The sequence below is a fragment of the Mastigoproctus giganteus genome, chromosome 9 (genome assembly GCF_048544385.1).
Source record: "Mastigoproctus giganteus isolate SK-2022 chromosome 9, ASM4854438v1, whole genome shotgun sequence".
NCBI lineage: Eukaryota > Metazoa > Arthropoda > Arachnida > Uropygi > Thelyphonidae > Mastigoproctus > Mastigoproctus giganteus.
The window spans coordinates 177392219-177409389 of record NC_143583.1 but is presented as its reverse complement, the minus strand read 5'-3'; the positions used below and the strand labels follow the sequence as shown (position 1 = coordinate 177409389).

The following is a 17171-nucleotide window of genomic DNA, read 5'->3' as shown; positions in this document are numbered from 1 at the left end:
TTAGTCCCGTTTTAGAATACAAACAGATCCTAGAAGTTATTCTATCTGCAGCAATGAGGAATGTAGTACCATCCCTCTAACATCAGAGAAAGGGATAATTACGGTGGAGGCTGCGTTCTCTTCTTGGGCGTAATAATGATTAAAGGCCGCACCCCTCTTCTGTTTTTGATAGGAGTACCATAACTGCGCAGAGGTACCTAGAACAGATCTTCGAACCCTATGTGTGACTTTTTAGGGGTGCGGTTGGCCCAGATTTTCTTTTCATGCACAGCAACGCCACTGCACTCAAGTTGTGGCGAAATATCTTAAAACGGAAGTGGCCAACACGATCAGCAGACTTAAATTCGATGGAACATGTGTGGGATGTCCTTGGGAGTCGCACTGCACGCCGACAGCCAACTTCTCGGTCATTTGGTGAGCAAAGGTCTGCGCTGGTGGAAGAATGGTATTTTTTTTTTTACCACAGAATCTTATAGACACCTTTTTATATCGAGCATGGTTCACCGTTGTCAGTCCTGTTTAGCCATTAGAGGGGACCATATGCCGTGCTGTCATGTGACCTTTTTGGTAATTCTTATACCTGTCTTGCTGTCTCTTCATTTCATCATTATTCGGTGGGACTCCGTCATACCAAATTTTGTCCTGCTTCATCGCAAGTTACACTACGTTTCCTACCTGTTCTGTTAATTTTGTGGAAAGTTAGCCATGGAACAAAATTTTTAAGGGGAGCTAATGCCCCTAACTATAATTTCTTGAGGGCGAAAAGTGGCGTTGTTCTTTCATCCATCCTCGTTTATCGATTAGAGTTGTATTGTAAAATCAGTAGTCGCGTGGGAAATATGCTCTCTCAAACGCACATATTTCGGTACCACGCTTGACAACTTGGTTAACTGAAACTGTTTTCCAAGAAATATATATCGCAAAATTTACCCTATGTACACGATATTAAAAAGAAAACACATACATTTGTCAACTGATAATGGCACCTTTCCTTTACAACATTGACATTAATTCAATATATAATAGTGGTTTCTTTGGCGCTGAAGAACATATCTAGCCTGTCCAAGAGCAATAAGTACAAATTATAAAGAGGACCTTTATTTCCTGACATTTTTCAGTGATACGCTTTTGGAAGATAACTGAAGATTTAATGAAAAATAAATCTTTGATAAATATCTCAAATTTTTACAAAGGTGGATATGGATCATGGACTAGGAATTGTTGATGAAACCGTAATAGCGCTCTATCTGCAGAATTCCTTTCTCGAAAAGGACATTAAAGAGAACTTTACGCGGCTGTTTAGATTAGGAATTACAGAGTTTAGAAAATAATGTATCCGTAAAGCTTCTCTGCAACTTCAAATACTGTATAAATCACATTTTAGAGAAAAGACTTGCAGCTAAAGAGTTTATTGCTTCATAAAGTCCAACTCTTAAAAGTTTTTATTGCATGCATCTTTCTATTTATTTCCTGTTTATATGAGAAATAAAATAACCCCTTCAAAAAGGTCAGCGAGTTCCCAATTGGATAAAAGGAGATTGGATACACAAATAAAACCGAACGAACGGAACTATAATGAGGAACCAAGCTTTGGAAATGGGGCAGGAATTTTTTGGAGAACATTGGCATGTTTTTACTGAAGCGCCCAAGTATATTTGTCACCAATGAGGATGTAGACCATGGGAATCTTCCTTACACAGTCCGACAAAGTTCTTATGAAAAATTAGGCCAACAGTAATGTTTCATACAAAACAAAATTTACTTAGAGGGAACTTAATCATGGCGTCGCAAGACAAACAAAGAATTTCCAACACTTGAATTAAGATGAACGATTTCTTACGTTGAGTTATATTTTCTGATGAGACAGGTTTCCTGTAAAGAACCTGCACAATATTGAAATTCGTAATGATATACAAAATTTAAAACACTATGAGACTAGGTATAGACTATTATTTGATTACATGTTGAATTCTCAATTTGTTGGAATTTATATCCACGGAGAATTCGTCATGCTGAAGTGAACAGTAAAGTTAACTTATATCACTCAATGCACCATTCTTTTCTTAAACTAGCTGAAAACGTTTTATTCATAATCTCTCTATTTGCAAGCTGGGTTTTCAAAAAACAAAATTTTCAGCAGGAGTTAAATTTCTTTCCTGCACTTTACTAAGATCGTTCGATCATTACATAACCCTTCTGTGTGTTTTGACTGCCGGTACCAAGACCTTAGACAAGTTCATTCCCTTTGCTAAATACGAACCAAGCATTTTAAAATATCTCCAGATGATAATGGCTATCCATGCTGCAGCGTGTAGCGTCGTGGATATCTTCCTCTTGAATGAATATTCCCAGAATTCTGTTTGTGTCCACCATTGTGGTCGTATACAGTATATCATTAAGGAATTACACTTACATATATGCCCATCAGTGGATAATAAACCGTTTCAGTGAAATAAAAGACGAGCTGAGTCATTGCTGGATTATTCACATGTGTTCCTCACTTAATGGAAATAAGACAAAAGCGATTATTCTTTGTAAAGAAAAAAAAACGCCATGATTTCACACGTTTTCTACAAATGTTGGTAATTTCGTTTCTCTTTTAAGAATTACTTAAATTGTATACCCGGAATACTCTTCGTGAATATCTAGAATTATTAAATTGAGTTTCAATAACCTTTGGTAAAAATATTAGTGGACAAAACTTCGCAAAAAAAAAACAAACTGTAAATGAAAGTAGTGCTAACACTGAAGTCAACGTTCTGGACATGAATGGCGTTACTTTGAAAAGGAACCAACACAGTTGTGCTGGAATGAAGAAATTCTTCACAATGAAGAATCGTAGGTGCTGTGAGCATGTTTACAAAGCGATATTACTTTTAATACCCTCCCATCTTGCTGGGTCTCGTATTTCATTATTAATGAAGAGAAGTGAAATTGTTAAAGACAACAGAATTCAGACAACTACTGAACATTAACGTTCAGCAGTTGTCTGAATTACCTTATTGGCATAATTTCTAAATTAACTCAGTAATCAGTATCACTTGCAGGTGATGCATGCTGATTACTGTGTGATATTCCAAAGAAATTTACAGTATCACTAGTAGATGACAAAAATTGTTGACCCTAAACCTCGGATAGTGAGTGCTTGCGACTTGATTTTTTTTTTCCAAGACGGAAACAGAGGCCAAGGTTTTCGGACAGTACAGGTCATATGCCAGTCTTCAACAAAAACAGGTGGCTGCTGATGGTATCAAACACCACTCGCATATTTGAGACAAATTTGTACCGAAGATTGCTTTGGCCTCGGTACAAATGGGAATATGACTGTTAGATATTTATGTGTTGTTTTTTCTAAAACAGCCGAGTTTGCCACCACTTTTGAAAATCCTCATAAATCACGAAAATATTTCCGATGTATCCTACAAAACATACATTTAGCATAATGTAACAGGAGCATTCCAGTATTTGTAATTTAAGTTAAGATTCTGCTATCGATGGATAAATCAATAAATCTTAAATCAATGTCACGTTAGAAATAAATAGAAGCGATTTCTCCTTTCAAGGAGCATTAATCTCAGTCATTCGCTTTCTGTAAATACAATTTTATCAGTCCAAAATCCGTTTCGTGGCAACGCTGGTGGCTCCTATGCATTTGCTTATCTCCACCTTGTTTTTATGTGTAGTGGTGCAGAGCAGGCCTGAAAAAGTGTTGGCACTTGGGTGCCAGCCTAATGTTCTTGTGTTGCGCCATTCGTCAACAATTGAGCACCTGCTACCCAGAGCCTGGCCTGGGTCCACTATCACCTGAAGTGCTGAAACGCTAAGACCAAGAATGATCTTTGTCGAGCCTGAAATTTTCGTGTATTCTATGATAGATTTTTCTGTTTGTCGGATGATAAACCATACAGCCCTCGCCAGAGGCAGTCAAAACTATGAAAAGAGTCTATAAAGATTCCTGCCGTCTCGACGGGATTCGAACCCTAGCTTTTTCTACATTCTGCTAGCTGGTTAGGGCTTTTTCAAGAACCTTATGGAACCATTGTATCTACTGATGACGTAATCTTCGCCTTTAGATGAGAGCCTATTATTGTTAACACTAAGCGTGGAATATCCGAGAAGATTGCCACAGACAAAAAGCTGAATACGGATCAATTTCGCTATTGTTCAGAAGTTACGAGGTTTAACCAGTGAATTAATTAGTGTAAATAAACGGATTGGCCTTAAGTCTCTTTCTAAAGAGCGAGTATGGATTATTTCACTTAATTACCAGAAGAACTATTGCTGACATTACCCTTCTTGCCAAAATAATCACTGGAATCTACGAAGCAAAATCATTTTCCATGCTCCTCCTAGACAAATCAGGATTCTCACGCTGCTTCGCTTTAACTCCATAATGCAGTGTTTATGAAGTTCAGTCCACTAAACTATTACCAGATCAGCAAGTGACTCTTTGAACCTTTATTTTCTCTCAGCTACACTTTTAATAGTTACTGTTGTGTATCCTGCTATTAATAAAATAAAGTATTGCATGTTTCAATCAGTATTTAGATTATAAAGCAATCCTAGCGATATTGTAAGGCTTTTTAAAGTTAAGTGTTTAAAATCTTCCTTACCACATTTGAATTTACAAATTCAAGAAGTATTACAAAAATGTAATTGGATAGAAGTTGTGCAAATTGGTTCTGTAAGTTAACGCTTGGGACGCACTAATCGCAATTATGTCTTACGCAGAATCCAGCTATTTATCTAACAAATGGATTAGCTGTCAAATTTATAAACGAAATCTGAAAATAGATCTTGTTTTGGTAACGTCATCTATGTTACAAAACAAGGTAAGTGAACTTATCCATGGATATCTTCGTGAGATGTTCTTATGAAATGAAAATTGAGATCTGATAGGAATCAACTTATCTTTCCAAATGTTAATTTGTTAAAATATATATCTCATTCAATCGATTTTAAGTACATTTTTAGCCTTTGTACTTCACTTTGTAAGGAATAAATAGCTATTATTATAGATTACCCGCTCGTTGGAAATCTATCTGTGCTAGATTTCATCTCGTGCAGTTCTGGAGCTAGCTCTCCAAGTTGTTATCGAGCTGTGTGGTCACATGACTGCTCGCTTCCACCAAAGTTAAGTGGGTTTGTTTCCTACTTCATCGTTACTGCCTTTTACAGCGCTAACACAAAAATATTTTGGGTCGTAGAGGCAGAGGATGAACTTGATCCTTAGAGAATCAGTCTTTCTTTCTGCTGATGAGGAAAATAATAAAGGGACAAGCTCGTTGATGGTGGTTAAAATGCGTGTTCTTATTTCACCATGCTTGTTGTGCATGAAGAGAGAGACTTCCCTAAAAGAGCTTCTTCCTTTTTCATCCATTTGTTTGTTCAAAATAGAAGAGAACCGAAAAGTGAAGACCATTTCAAGAATGATGGAGAGAAATAGTGAGTGAGCTCGGTTCTTTTTATTTTGAGATGAAAGGATTGTTTAGGATTCCAGGAGAAAATATTGCATTTACCAAGGGGTTTTTTAAGTATTATACTCCGGTTGGTATTAATATATGACGATCATTTCCCAAGTTGTTTTTCATCATCATCTCTGAAAAAGTTGATTTGGCCTTTACAAATCACCATAGCGTAATTCTGTTGACGGAAAACCCTACCTTGATTACGAGGTTACAATCTCGTAATCAAGTTCAACTTCTCCGTTCTAATATATTATTTGCATTGTAAAAAGAACATTCATGGCCTGTTTCAGTTCGAATAAATGCCTTACAGCTGTGAATTCCAAGCGAGAATGCATGAAGAAAGATGTTGGTTGGTGGTGAAGAGTGTCAAGCGCCAAAGAAACCTAAGGGCATGAGATGTCTGTAATTGCGTGTATACTTTGGTCAGTTTGGCTTCTTCCGCTAGAAGAAACTCTACTTCCCGGCAGAAAGGGAAAAAAAAAATCGCCTGAAAGCGAGTAACTCGGCCACGTTGCGAAAAACACTCATAAAAATTCAAACTTCGAATCCAGTAGCTCATGCTACTGGATTTGAACTCTGGCCTTTTTCACACAGTATGCAATCTGCGATGGCGATACATAATCTGTACCACCAGTAATGGTTATTCCAACCCAGTACACCCCACCTACAAACACCTCTTTCCACCACGTTGGCGGGTTGGAATCCATCCAGTTTTCCTTTCTCTCCAGAAGAAAGTGCGTCCGTCGAGATTCCGATTGAACAAGTATCTCGACTAATCAGTGAAGAGCTCCATTGTTCATTGCTTCTGGGCCCAGCCAACATGCTGCCGGCATCGATTCAAATGGGCTGTTTTGTTTGTAGGGTTTTTATAGACAAAATTGTATGCATCGATAGAAGCCGTATTGTAGTTCCAGCTGTGTTAGAAAGCCTCCCCAATGCTAAAATAACAATCTTGCTGGAGGTAAGACGTAGCCATGATCAGGTCTTGAAATGGTTCTACAGCCTTCTTATACGCAGCAATCTGGCCACTTCGGCCCTATTGCTTTCCACTTAAATGATCGAAGCGGTTGTCTTTGTCATATTTTCACAATAAGCTGTCTTCCCGGAAACAGTCTGTTTTTGTCTGTCTGGTTTCAAGAAAGTTGCCCATAACTGGTGAACATTCAGTTCGAACTCACGTGGCGAAGAAATTTCTGTTTTGTTTGTCTAAAGCAACGAATACGTTAATGTTTGTTTGTTTGTTTGTTTTATGGCGCATTAGCATCCAAGGCTATAATGCGCTACGTTAATGTATTCTGTGGTCTGTTTATTGAGTGAAAAAATTCAAATTTTGGCAACATCAAATTTCTCCAAGAGAACAGACAACAAACGATCTACTGCTCCTTGGAACCTTCCTAAAATTACTTCTCAAAGGGCGCGAACCCAACCATAGAACTGGCTAGGAGGCGGACAGGTGCGCATTTTTAATAATTGTAAAGTAATTTGGCCCTTTGTAAATGTCCATCTGTTTATTTTAGCATTAATGGTTTTTGTAACGCTGTTCGAAGTATGCGGGGAGAGAAACATTACACATTAATTTGAAGTCAGAAAAATAAATCTTTCGTTGAATATTTGCATATCAAAAGGAGGGAAAAAAAGCTCATTTCTGTAATGTAATCATAAAAATAATATTAATGGCAACTTCTACTTAATGTGATAAGAAATAGCAGGCTTTTATTGCTTTGTGCGTTTAGTGGTTACACAATAAATTCGCCACTCTGGAGTAATGAATCAGCAACGACAAATTCTGGAAGGAATGCGATTTTTAGTCGACGTTATATTAATAGCTCTTCTCTCCGCATCTCGAGGGAAATTTATGTCTCTTTAACATTGTAAAACGAGATGTATATTTGACTTTCATCTATTCCAATAAAATGAACTCCCTTCGCGTGATTTCTTTACGATAATATTGATCGAGCTGTGGAGGACACGAAAATGACATCCTTATGGTATTAGCTGACCTATAAACATTCAGATTGCTTCGTCATATTAATTTCCAGTTACATCTGCATAGATTCTTGGCCTCTCTCTCTTTACTAACTGGATTATTAAAATTAGATTTTGTAGCATAATTATACGTGCTTTGAAGTAGACCAACTGGAGTTAATATAAGTCGTGTTTATTCTTCAAACATTAGAGAGAGGTACAAGAAAGAAATTCAGCAATTACTAAAGGGACGCATTTCTCTTAACTTAACCACAATTAACATTCAAACATATATAACGACTTCTGATGAGATCATTGAAATCTTGTTGCAAGGATCTTCCAGAAGACGAGTAACATCGTCCTTACTCCCGATGTTACCTTGGTTGTTGTTAATTTCCTGAGAGAGGTCGCATAAGGTAAGGAAACGAATTAAAACCTGAAGATGCTAAATAAAGGATTGCTGTAACCTACTTAGAGTCCTCAAATCAATAGGGTAGGAATTAGAAAGATATGTAAGACCTTGTCTTCGTAGCTTTATTGGATTCCAGACATATAGGACTGATTCCACCAACATCCTGGCTTTGGCGAATGCGTAATACTGTTCTAGTATGTTTCTGTATCCCTCCAAGTGGCTTCATCTTGTAAAATGAAGATCGACGTTGTACCCTTGCTGGAATACAACCAACTCAAAAGCCTGTTCATATACATCAATGAGTAATTGGTTTTGTATTCTTTCTTGACCATTTCTAAACAACTTTATTCACGTGGTCACAGTATGAGAGGTCCAATATGATTCTTGCGAACCACGCAAATATTTCGTGGCGTGTCATTCTCGCGCGCCGATGTTACTGTGCAATCGTAGCTCAGAGAGATTAGACTCGTGCACTTAAGAAAGCTTCGACTATCCTCTCTGATTTTATAAGTAGTCCGCTCCGTGCCATTCCTCATGAGCCCGATTATACGCCCTTTTGCCACTACTTCCTGAACAGCCCTACTATTTGTCGTTACACTGTCTGCGATAACCTCGCAATGTGCCAGGATGCTATTATAAGTAGTCTTTTTCAACCGAAAACCTTAGGTTAGCAATAGTCTATTTATTAAGTAGAAGGAGGAAACTCCTGTTATTTTTATTATCTTACATATACACGGAACTTTCGTAACTCCTCTCATTCAGGAAACAGTGGCAAGTGTGATGTTTCGCAATTTTGCACGCAATATGCATCCTGTGCCATTCTCCTAGCTCGTGAACAGCAGATCCATCATGAAAAGGCAGGCTTGCCAAGAGCCTCTGTTGTTTACAAAAACATCCTGCGCTGTTAAAGAAGTGCCCAGAAATGTAACGAGCACTGCGCAGTTTCTGCTTCCAACTGGTCTGAGGAACTATTTTTTTTTAATAGTTGTGAGGAAGTAATTCTCTTGTTTGCTAAGAACTGAGAAAAAGACTTCTGCAGGATGTGTTGTGCGGATGTTTACAGCATCCACAAGGCTTTCTGGTGGCATTTTGTGTTGTTACACGGGCCCGTGTAAGTAGGATAACATAAATCAATGACAGCTAATCGATGAGGCGAAAAATAGAGCGGAAACTGCGACAAATTCCTCAGAGATTTCCGGCTGCAGAAAGAAACTGTGATTAAGTAACACTGCTTTGTTGTACAAGATTGTCAGAGCGCTGAATTGCACAGATGTGGTTTATGTGATGATGCCACTACGCGCTACTATTTCATTACTCACAGTCATGTCGCTGACGTCATCCTGCAGAAGAACAGATAGGTGTACGGTAATGGTGCAATTCACTCTCTCAATAAAGTGCTGGAATCGAGTTTTAGGTCCTTATTTCATTGCGCTCCTCACAATACATAGTTAGCGTTATGGGGATGTTCGTGGAGCTGGATCCGTGAGAGAGATCAATAAAATTCCACTCTCCTTCTTCACGAGAGTATAAAGAACTACTATAATTAGATAACTCTACAACTGCACCTTCATTTTAACTTTCATTGGGTGAAAACAACACCACCAAACCATCGCTTATAACAACATGATCCTGAGCTCGATGCATGTCAGCGCATTCGAATCCTACTGCACCTGATCATTATCGAACAGTCTAAATCTTCGCCCTCCACACATGGTGATTACAAATCGACACAGAAGGGTATGGAATCGTCATTCTATGGACATGATCGTTCGACTGTCTTAAGGGTGTTCATAAAAGTAACGGACTCTTTCTTTACTTTGCCATAAATGACCCCATATTGCTCTTCATGTTGCTTGCTTTAACTCTGGTTTTATTTATTTTTTTAACCCGAGGGAAGGGGAGAATCCTTCGAAACGTACTCCGTAATAAACCTTGTCCCTGGTGTATCGTAAAGAATAGTGTCATAGTACGTTGCAATAGATTGTTTCCAGAGAAAACTGGATAATGAAATTTTTACATGTTGTTCCTTCAGACAAAAACGTCTTGAATAGCCTGTGGATACTTATGAATTGGAACCTCTCAGATATGAAAGTTCATCAGGTAACATTCTGATAAAGACTTCGAAAAGGAGCTTTTTATTTTAATAATCCATTACTATACCAACTGCAAAAGATATTTATCACCTTGCGATTTATAGCAAGATAACTGTATATTAAAGTTGTATTCGTTCTATCTGTTGCCAGAGTATTTTCCAATTCATACGCTCATTCTGGGGAAAAAAGGATGAAATGTCTTGCCCATCATTGCTGCAGCTATCAGGTGATAACTTCGTGGTGTCGCTTACACCACATCTACGATCCATCTGTCTATTATGTCCCGAAGTGAGCCCGTGCTGAGAAAGGTCCCTAGAGGAGGGAGGAAGGAAAAATACTGAAACATACTGTTATCCTCTATTTATGAGGGCCATAAAACATCAATATTTTGCTGACAGAAAAACTCGGTGGGTCTCAAATTGGTACTTGTGATGCTGCTGCTTTACATAATAGAGGTGTTTAGGGAAAATCGATACCAACGTTCGTGCCGAATCATAAATATTCAAAGCTTGAGTGTTGTCATGGAGCTACTTAGAGTTGTCTTACTGATTTATAGCAGTTCCTCCTCTTTTCCCTCCACAGGTAATGCAAAACTATTCGCTTTAATTAATGTTCGAGTGGATTAGAAGGAAGAATGGCACTTCTTTCCCCGAAAAAGTTTAATTCCGTCTCTTATTTATGAAACGTTTTTATTGAGTAGTTTTCTTCGTCCTTTATTTTGACTTCTCATTTTTTTTCCTTTTCCGCGCAGTTCTGTTTGCAGAACCTTCGTGTTTATGATGCTCTTATTTTTTTCCCATGCAATTCTAATTGTCTCTGTCTAACACACACAGTAGCCTCGGGAGTACTTGGACTCCCGTACTGTTCAAGGAAATGAATTTCTCTTCAGGAAATTAATAACATGCGGGACCCACCTTTGGTCCAGATGACAGCTGTGATCCTTCTGGGAATACTCTCCACCAGTTTATGGCAGTAGGCAGCTATTTTGTTTCCCTCTTTCTTGAATGCCTTTGCCAGCTGCAGGGCCTAAGAGGGACATACGGGCTGATCCCGAATATATTATACGTCATTTAAGTAGACTGTGTTAGTCAATTTTGCAACCTCTTTCTTATTTAAAAACTTCCATCTCGTAGTACAGTATAATCTGTTTCATGATTGATTTTCTTTTAGTGGAAAAAAAAGATTAAATCGATTTTGTCAACCTTAGTATTCTCTTAAACCGTAAGTTTTGATTTTTTAGGCATTGAGGAGTTTTAAATTAAATTTATATCCACGTGGTTGTTTATTATTGATATTTAAAAGGAATACTTCTCTCCAGGCATACTATGCAACCAGTACATTACAAATAATTATGTTCATGAAACGTGACCGAAGAAATATCAAAAATCTTGAAAGAGATGATCATTTCAGCACGTATTCCTAGAGGAACTTTGTTTCTGGTTTTAACTTTGCCCAATAGATTGACAATTTTCGAAAATAAAACGATCATTTAAAAGCTTTAGTTTATAGCGTTGAACATTTAAACAGATCATGTAGCACTTCGTCTTTCCTTAAAAAAGAAAATGCAGTTTATTTATTCTGAACTGTTTTAGTGGAATATCTATTTGAAGAGCACTTAAGATTTACGCTAAGAAATTACTTTTTCTGCTTGAATTGATCTTTATAATCACTTCACATATTCAACACCATAGATTCAATCGAAATGCGCTTCTAATCAATTCGTAGTCCGAGTTGATAATTGAAAAAAAATAAATCGCGTGGTTTTTATCTCGATATCATATTCATCTTGTGAACGAAACTTCACAGACACTGCAGATGTAATAACATTGAAAGTTTATTTTCATTCCAGACTTGTTAAAATGACATTATATACTTTACTTCACAGATGGACTTAGAAAATATTCAATATAATGTAATATGCGACCATTTCAATAGATCAACATCCTTTGAATTAGGTTACATCAACTTACATCGATCTAACCTAAACAATGGAAGTGTTCGAAATGTGTGAGCAGAATGGTATTAATGTTCAGATGTTGTTTCTACTTTTAACAACAATATCTCTCTGAACTGAACTTTGGCATTTATTAGAGTTCTGTTTAAAGTTCGCGTTGTTACTTTAATTGAAAGAACACATTCTATGGTTATAAAATGCACTCGCTACAAAACTATGTACATTTTTGTTTTCCTCTTGTCACTCATCTCGTTACCTAGGAAACGCATACAGGAATCGTTAAATAAAATTCGACTTTGGCCATCAGTAACAAAATCGCTCTTTTTCCCCATAATATCTAAATGTTTACAATTGCAATACAGTTATCGATAGCGTACTTGTTCTTCAACACGTAGGCGCACCTGCATCGTAGAAAGTTACTTTTTACCCGTCTTAGAAAAGAAAGGGAAAAAAATCTGTACAAAGCATATCTGGAGACAACACTGTGCAGCTTATGTGGAGCTAAAGGCTTCGTGCGTGTATTGGTTTTTTTATGCGCGGGTATTAAAATCTCCAGAAGACTTCTTCACCACATAGACAAGACTCACACACATACAGAAGAACCACAATTAGATTCCTACCACAGACTTCGCGTTTCTGTGATAGGCTTGAGCAACTCTGATAGTTGATGAAGCCACTTCTAGGAGAAACACCAGATGGCGCTTATTCCGATTAGCAGACGACTTACTTCAGGACTTGCAGGAAACTCGGCAAACAATCTCTCCGTGGCCTTTTGGTTCTGAAAAAGAACGCAGAGAAGGAACAGTTACATTACAACAAAAGACGCATTTAAGAAATTTTAGTTAGTATTGAAACGAGAACGCAATAGAACCTGTCAAAATGAATCGAGATCGTGTACTGCAACACTCATAAAATTTGAACTGTTGTGGGCTACCGTATTAACGCTGAATTATGAAATTTGAAAAGCCAGTTTTGTTTTCTGATATTTTTCGAAGACTGCTCTAGGCTCCTTGATAAGAAGAGAAACACTAGAAGGGTCTTAAACTGGCGCCAAGCATTGCATATGAAAATCTATCGATTACGAGAAAGAATTTTATTTGGATAAACATACCCACAAAGATAGAAATGGCAATTTAAAAGTGAAAACCGATTTTTGTTATAGTCAGGTTCTACTGCATTGCAATGTTCTGACTAATTTAAGAGCTGAGAATATGATTTCAACCTGTGCACAAAAAATGCTTTCCGTCTAACGTTTTTGTATAATTTTTATAAATCTTGGCTATACAAGGCGATTATTGAAAAAAATTATGAATTGGAGATAGTGAAGCTGCTAAATGACTATCTTTTTTTAAACAGATGTTATTCTCGTTTCTGTTATCAGATTGATAAAAAAGTTTATTTTGTTCAAGTATGATTTTCAGAGCTCTATACTCAGAACTCTGAAATCATACTTGAATGATTTCCTGTATGATAGACATGCATGATAGAATATGCTCTTCTACTTTGTTTTTAGCGGACGATCCTAAAATATGACATAGCCCTAACTGGTTTGTCAGTGAATTGTTGCTTTAATTTAAAAATTAATTGTAATCGTGATTTAATATAATCAGCACCTTAGAGACTTGACCGAATTGGATACAACTTTCATTTGTGGGCATAATGGATCAAAGAATTTAATCTCAATAACTATGAAAATTTTGTTTCACTTATTTTCATTGAATACCACTTACCTGGATGGATAGGTAACTCAGAATTTCATCGGATTTCAGGTTCCATTTCCTAGAAATAAGCGTACATCTGATTAACGAAAGGGTACATAAAAGATTAGACTTGTAATAACTGTTTCAAAGCCGAAATAATCAAAATTCGTTTTATATCATTATTTTAGCAACAAATTCCTGTTAAGAGGTTGGATTACCCTATCTACCACTGTCCAATCTTTTTTTGTTAGTTATTGGCGCATCAGCTTCTGTGGCCATAATGCACCTCCCAAAGTTTTTACTGTGATTCAAGCCCGAGGCGGGATTCGAAACCGCGACCTTTGGGTTGCCAGGCAGGCACTACTGTCCAATCCACCATTTTTCCTAAATGGCCATTTCAGGACATTCAAAGTAACAAAATAAATTTATGAGAATATTCTATCACGAATATATTGTCAAAACAAACGTAACTTTTCTAGAGTTGTGGTGTTAAAAATCGTCTAGTGCGATGACTGGACTTTCACAAATAAGTATAGGATCCGATTCCTACCTCAAAATAAAACTCTCTCTTTAGCAGGATATGTAAAAGTGTTGCTATCAATTGTCTAATGATTTATACCCAGTTAACACATTTCAAGAAATCTTTTTACTCAAAGAGAACAAAAATATGATGGTTCAAGTCTTAGTCCATCGAGTGCTAAAAATTCTCATTGCTTTCGAAGATGACTAGAAACATGGTAGTTTCTTTAGGTGGAGCTCATCTCCAGTATGTGAAAAGGATAAAATACTTAGGGATCCTATTTGATAGGCAACTACTCTTCTTTTCCCATATTACATGCATAGCCGATAAGATCGGGAAATTTGTTGGAATGATTGCACGGATAACGAGGAAGAACATCCGAATTTGTTCTATGGATGGTTAGACGTGGGTTACAAAAAGCGAACTGTTTCCAATACAGCGTGTAAAATACCATACGGGCATCTGTCAATTGAAATTAATTGCATTGGTGCATACAAAGAAGAGAAGAATCGTATTGGGTCTCTCTTGGTTGATCAATGGCATGATAGTACTAAAGGTAGTATTAGAAAAAAATCTTCCGCGTGTAAATATTAATGGTAACTCTGTTAACTCCAAATTTACACTACCTTCTTATTGAGAGGACACGGATCAGACCGTTCTGCGTGTTTCTGTGGTAAAGATGAAACTTGGGGACTGTTATGAGTATTCCATCTTAGGGAGGAATTAATAGCATATCGGATTTCGAAAACGGTTAATCTTGTTACACGAAGCGACAATATTCTCAGTATAATATAAAAAAGAACCATCAGTTGCAGCTTTGCTTCTTCCTCTTTTTAGTACTCGATAAAAATCTCTTTATGAGCTAATCATAAAACTCATTTCACATTCGAACAAATAATTTTATTACTGTACTTGGAAGTTGTTTAAAATTTGTAAATTCGCAGTCTTCGACACTATTTTCTAAATGATTCATGACGTTTGAAAGAATAATATGATCGGAGGATTCCCACCCAATTTCTTAAAAGTTCCTTTCAATAATGTGTTAAACCGTTGCGCGCAATTTCTTTTAGAAGCCGTCTAAAAACTTTTTCTTTAAAAACTACAATGCGTTTTGTGAAATGGGCACCTCTTTCCTTAACACATTTCACTGTATCCGTCTTATTCGCAAGAGGATTTCTTACATGGTCTGTAGAATTGCACCTAAGGGAAATCCAGCTGATTGTTCTCTACAGAATGCTTATAATGGCGGCCCTTATCACCTTTGTCCGATGAGGAATGATTTTATGAGTACCGCTGTTCTTTCTGGTAATGGCTAAAATAAAAACTAACTCGCTGTTTGGATCTTACAAAATTCTGGCCATTTTTTAAGAAAATGTTGCGTTAGTTTAATGATAATTCCCTGTTGGAGTTTAGAATTGTGGATATCATTTAAATTGACGCTGTTTATTTCCTTTTTAAAGATGAAGAGTCCAGTAATTTTTTCATTGAAGATCGTATCCTTTAATTCAACTTGGTCTATTAGCAGCATCTACAGGCGAAAAAATATAAGTTATAAGATCGGACGTGGAGATACGTTTTAGAAACGAATCTGGAATGTTTTTTAAACGCTCAAATCATAACCTGCAGTCCATCCACCACTTTTGAGAATCATCGTTGAAGTCAACACAGCTTAGCTTCATTTGATTTTATTAATGTGAAATGGAATGGCTAAATCAGATGCTCCTGAAATACAGCGTATAGTTAGCATTGAATGGTACTGTTAAAGTGTGCTAGTTGTCTGACGGCACCGGGGCTTTCCCCCATCTCCGAGTTGTATTCTTTGTAAGTGACACAGAACTCTGTGGAGGCCAGAGATTTAAAAAGTGCGTAGTGTTATGTTCTGTTATTTTTCTGACCATTTAGCCGTTGCCCACACTTTGCCACGAGGAGGAAGATCAGGCACCCAGTGTTTCCGAGGATTTCAGTGGCAAGGCCTAAAGAAAAAAATAAGGGGGGTAAACACTAGAATTTGGAAAGGTCGAAAGCGGTTGAATTTGGCGGCGTACTCAGTCGGTTTAGTTAGAAGGGGGGGAACAGGTATGAGGATGTAGTTTTCATTGGGGTGTACCAGTTCGCTGGAAATGCCAGAAATTTAAAAGTGTATGGATATTGTATATGTGTAGTGTCGTGTACTGTTGTTCATCTGGTCGTTTAGCCGCTTAACCCCCACCTTCGCCCCGTGGAGGCAGACTAGAACACCAGTAGACTTAAGTTACTCTGGCAGGTCCTGCCACCTAATTTCCTGAGATTTCAGTGGCTAGGACCTAAAATAAAATTCTTATATTGCACATATATATGTGCAATATAAAAATTTTATATTGCACATATATATGTGCAATATAAAAATTTTATAATATGTATATAATGTATATAATAATATGTGTGTATATAAATACATACCAGCGTCAATCGTGGGGTTGATGTCGCTTGAGTTGATAGGCCGGGACGCGGGCGAAGATATTTTGGATGTATTTACATTTAGGTGTGTGGGTTTCGCTAGCGTGAAGATGAAAGGGGGGAAGAAAGAGGGGCCCTTCACCTTTAAACCCTACTCCCCAGGGAGTAGGGTTTAAAGGTGAAGGAAGCTAGGGTGCCCTCTTCAGGTTGCCGGAAGGCTTTGGGAGCTAGGCTGCAGTTTGTCTCTATTCTTGTCCACTTGATTCAGGTTGGGACACTCATGGGGCAATCCCCTTCTTTTACAAGAGTTGTCTCTGTCTTATGCGATTTGTTTATGATACTGTACTATCAGTCTCGATGTATGACAAGTAACACCCTTCTCCTTGTGAAGAGGTCCTATGCGTACTGGGAAAGCGTTCGGTACTCCTCTTCTTACGTGTCAATGAAGTGATGTTCAAATCCTTTTGGGGAGGTAATGGATTTTAGTGATTTTGTATTGTGGGCAGTCGTAAAGCAGGTAGTCCCAGCTTTCGACCTCTCCGCATGTGCAATTTGGGTCATCGGCGATGCCGAACAGTTTCTGGTTGAAGGGTCCATGTCCTGTGAGTAACGAGGTCAGGTGC

General features: G+C 37.6%; 1 protein-coding gene across 1 annotated transcript in view; it reads right to left on the bottom strand.

Moving 5' to 3' along the window:
• Positions 1 to 11865: 11865 nt before the first annotated feature.
• The window catches only part of LOC150080904 (uncharacterized), a 256611-nt gene continuing 251305 nt past the window's right edge, over positions 11866 to 17171 (bottom strand). Inside the window, exons 31-32 of the mRNA XM_090380849.1 lie at positions 13623 to 13671; positions 11866 to 12670 (exon numbers count right to left, since the gene is read on the bottom strand). Of these exons, the coding sequence (XP_090236975.1) occupies positions 13648 to 13671 (24 nt within the window). The 3' untranslated portion in view covers positions 11866 to 12670; positions 13623 to 13647. The remainder of the gene's footprint in view (positions 12671 to 13622; positions 13672 to 17171) is intronic.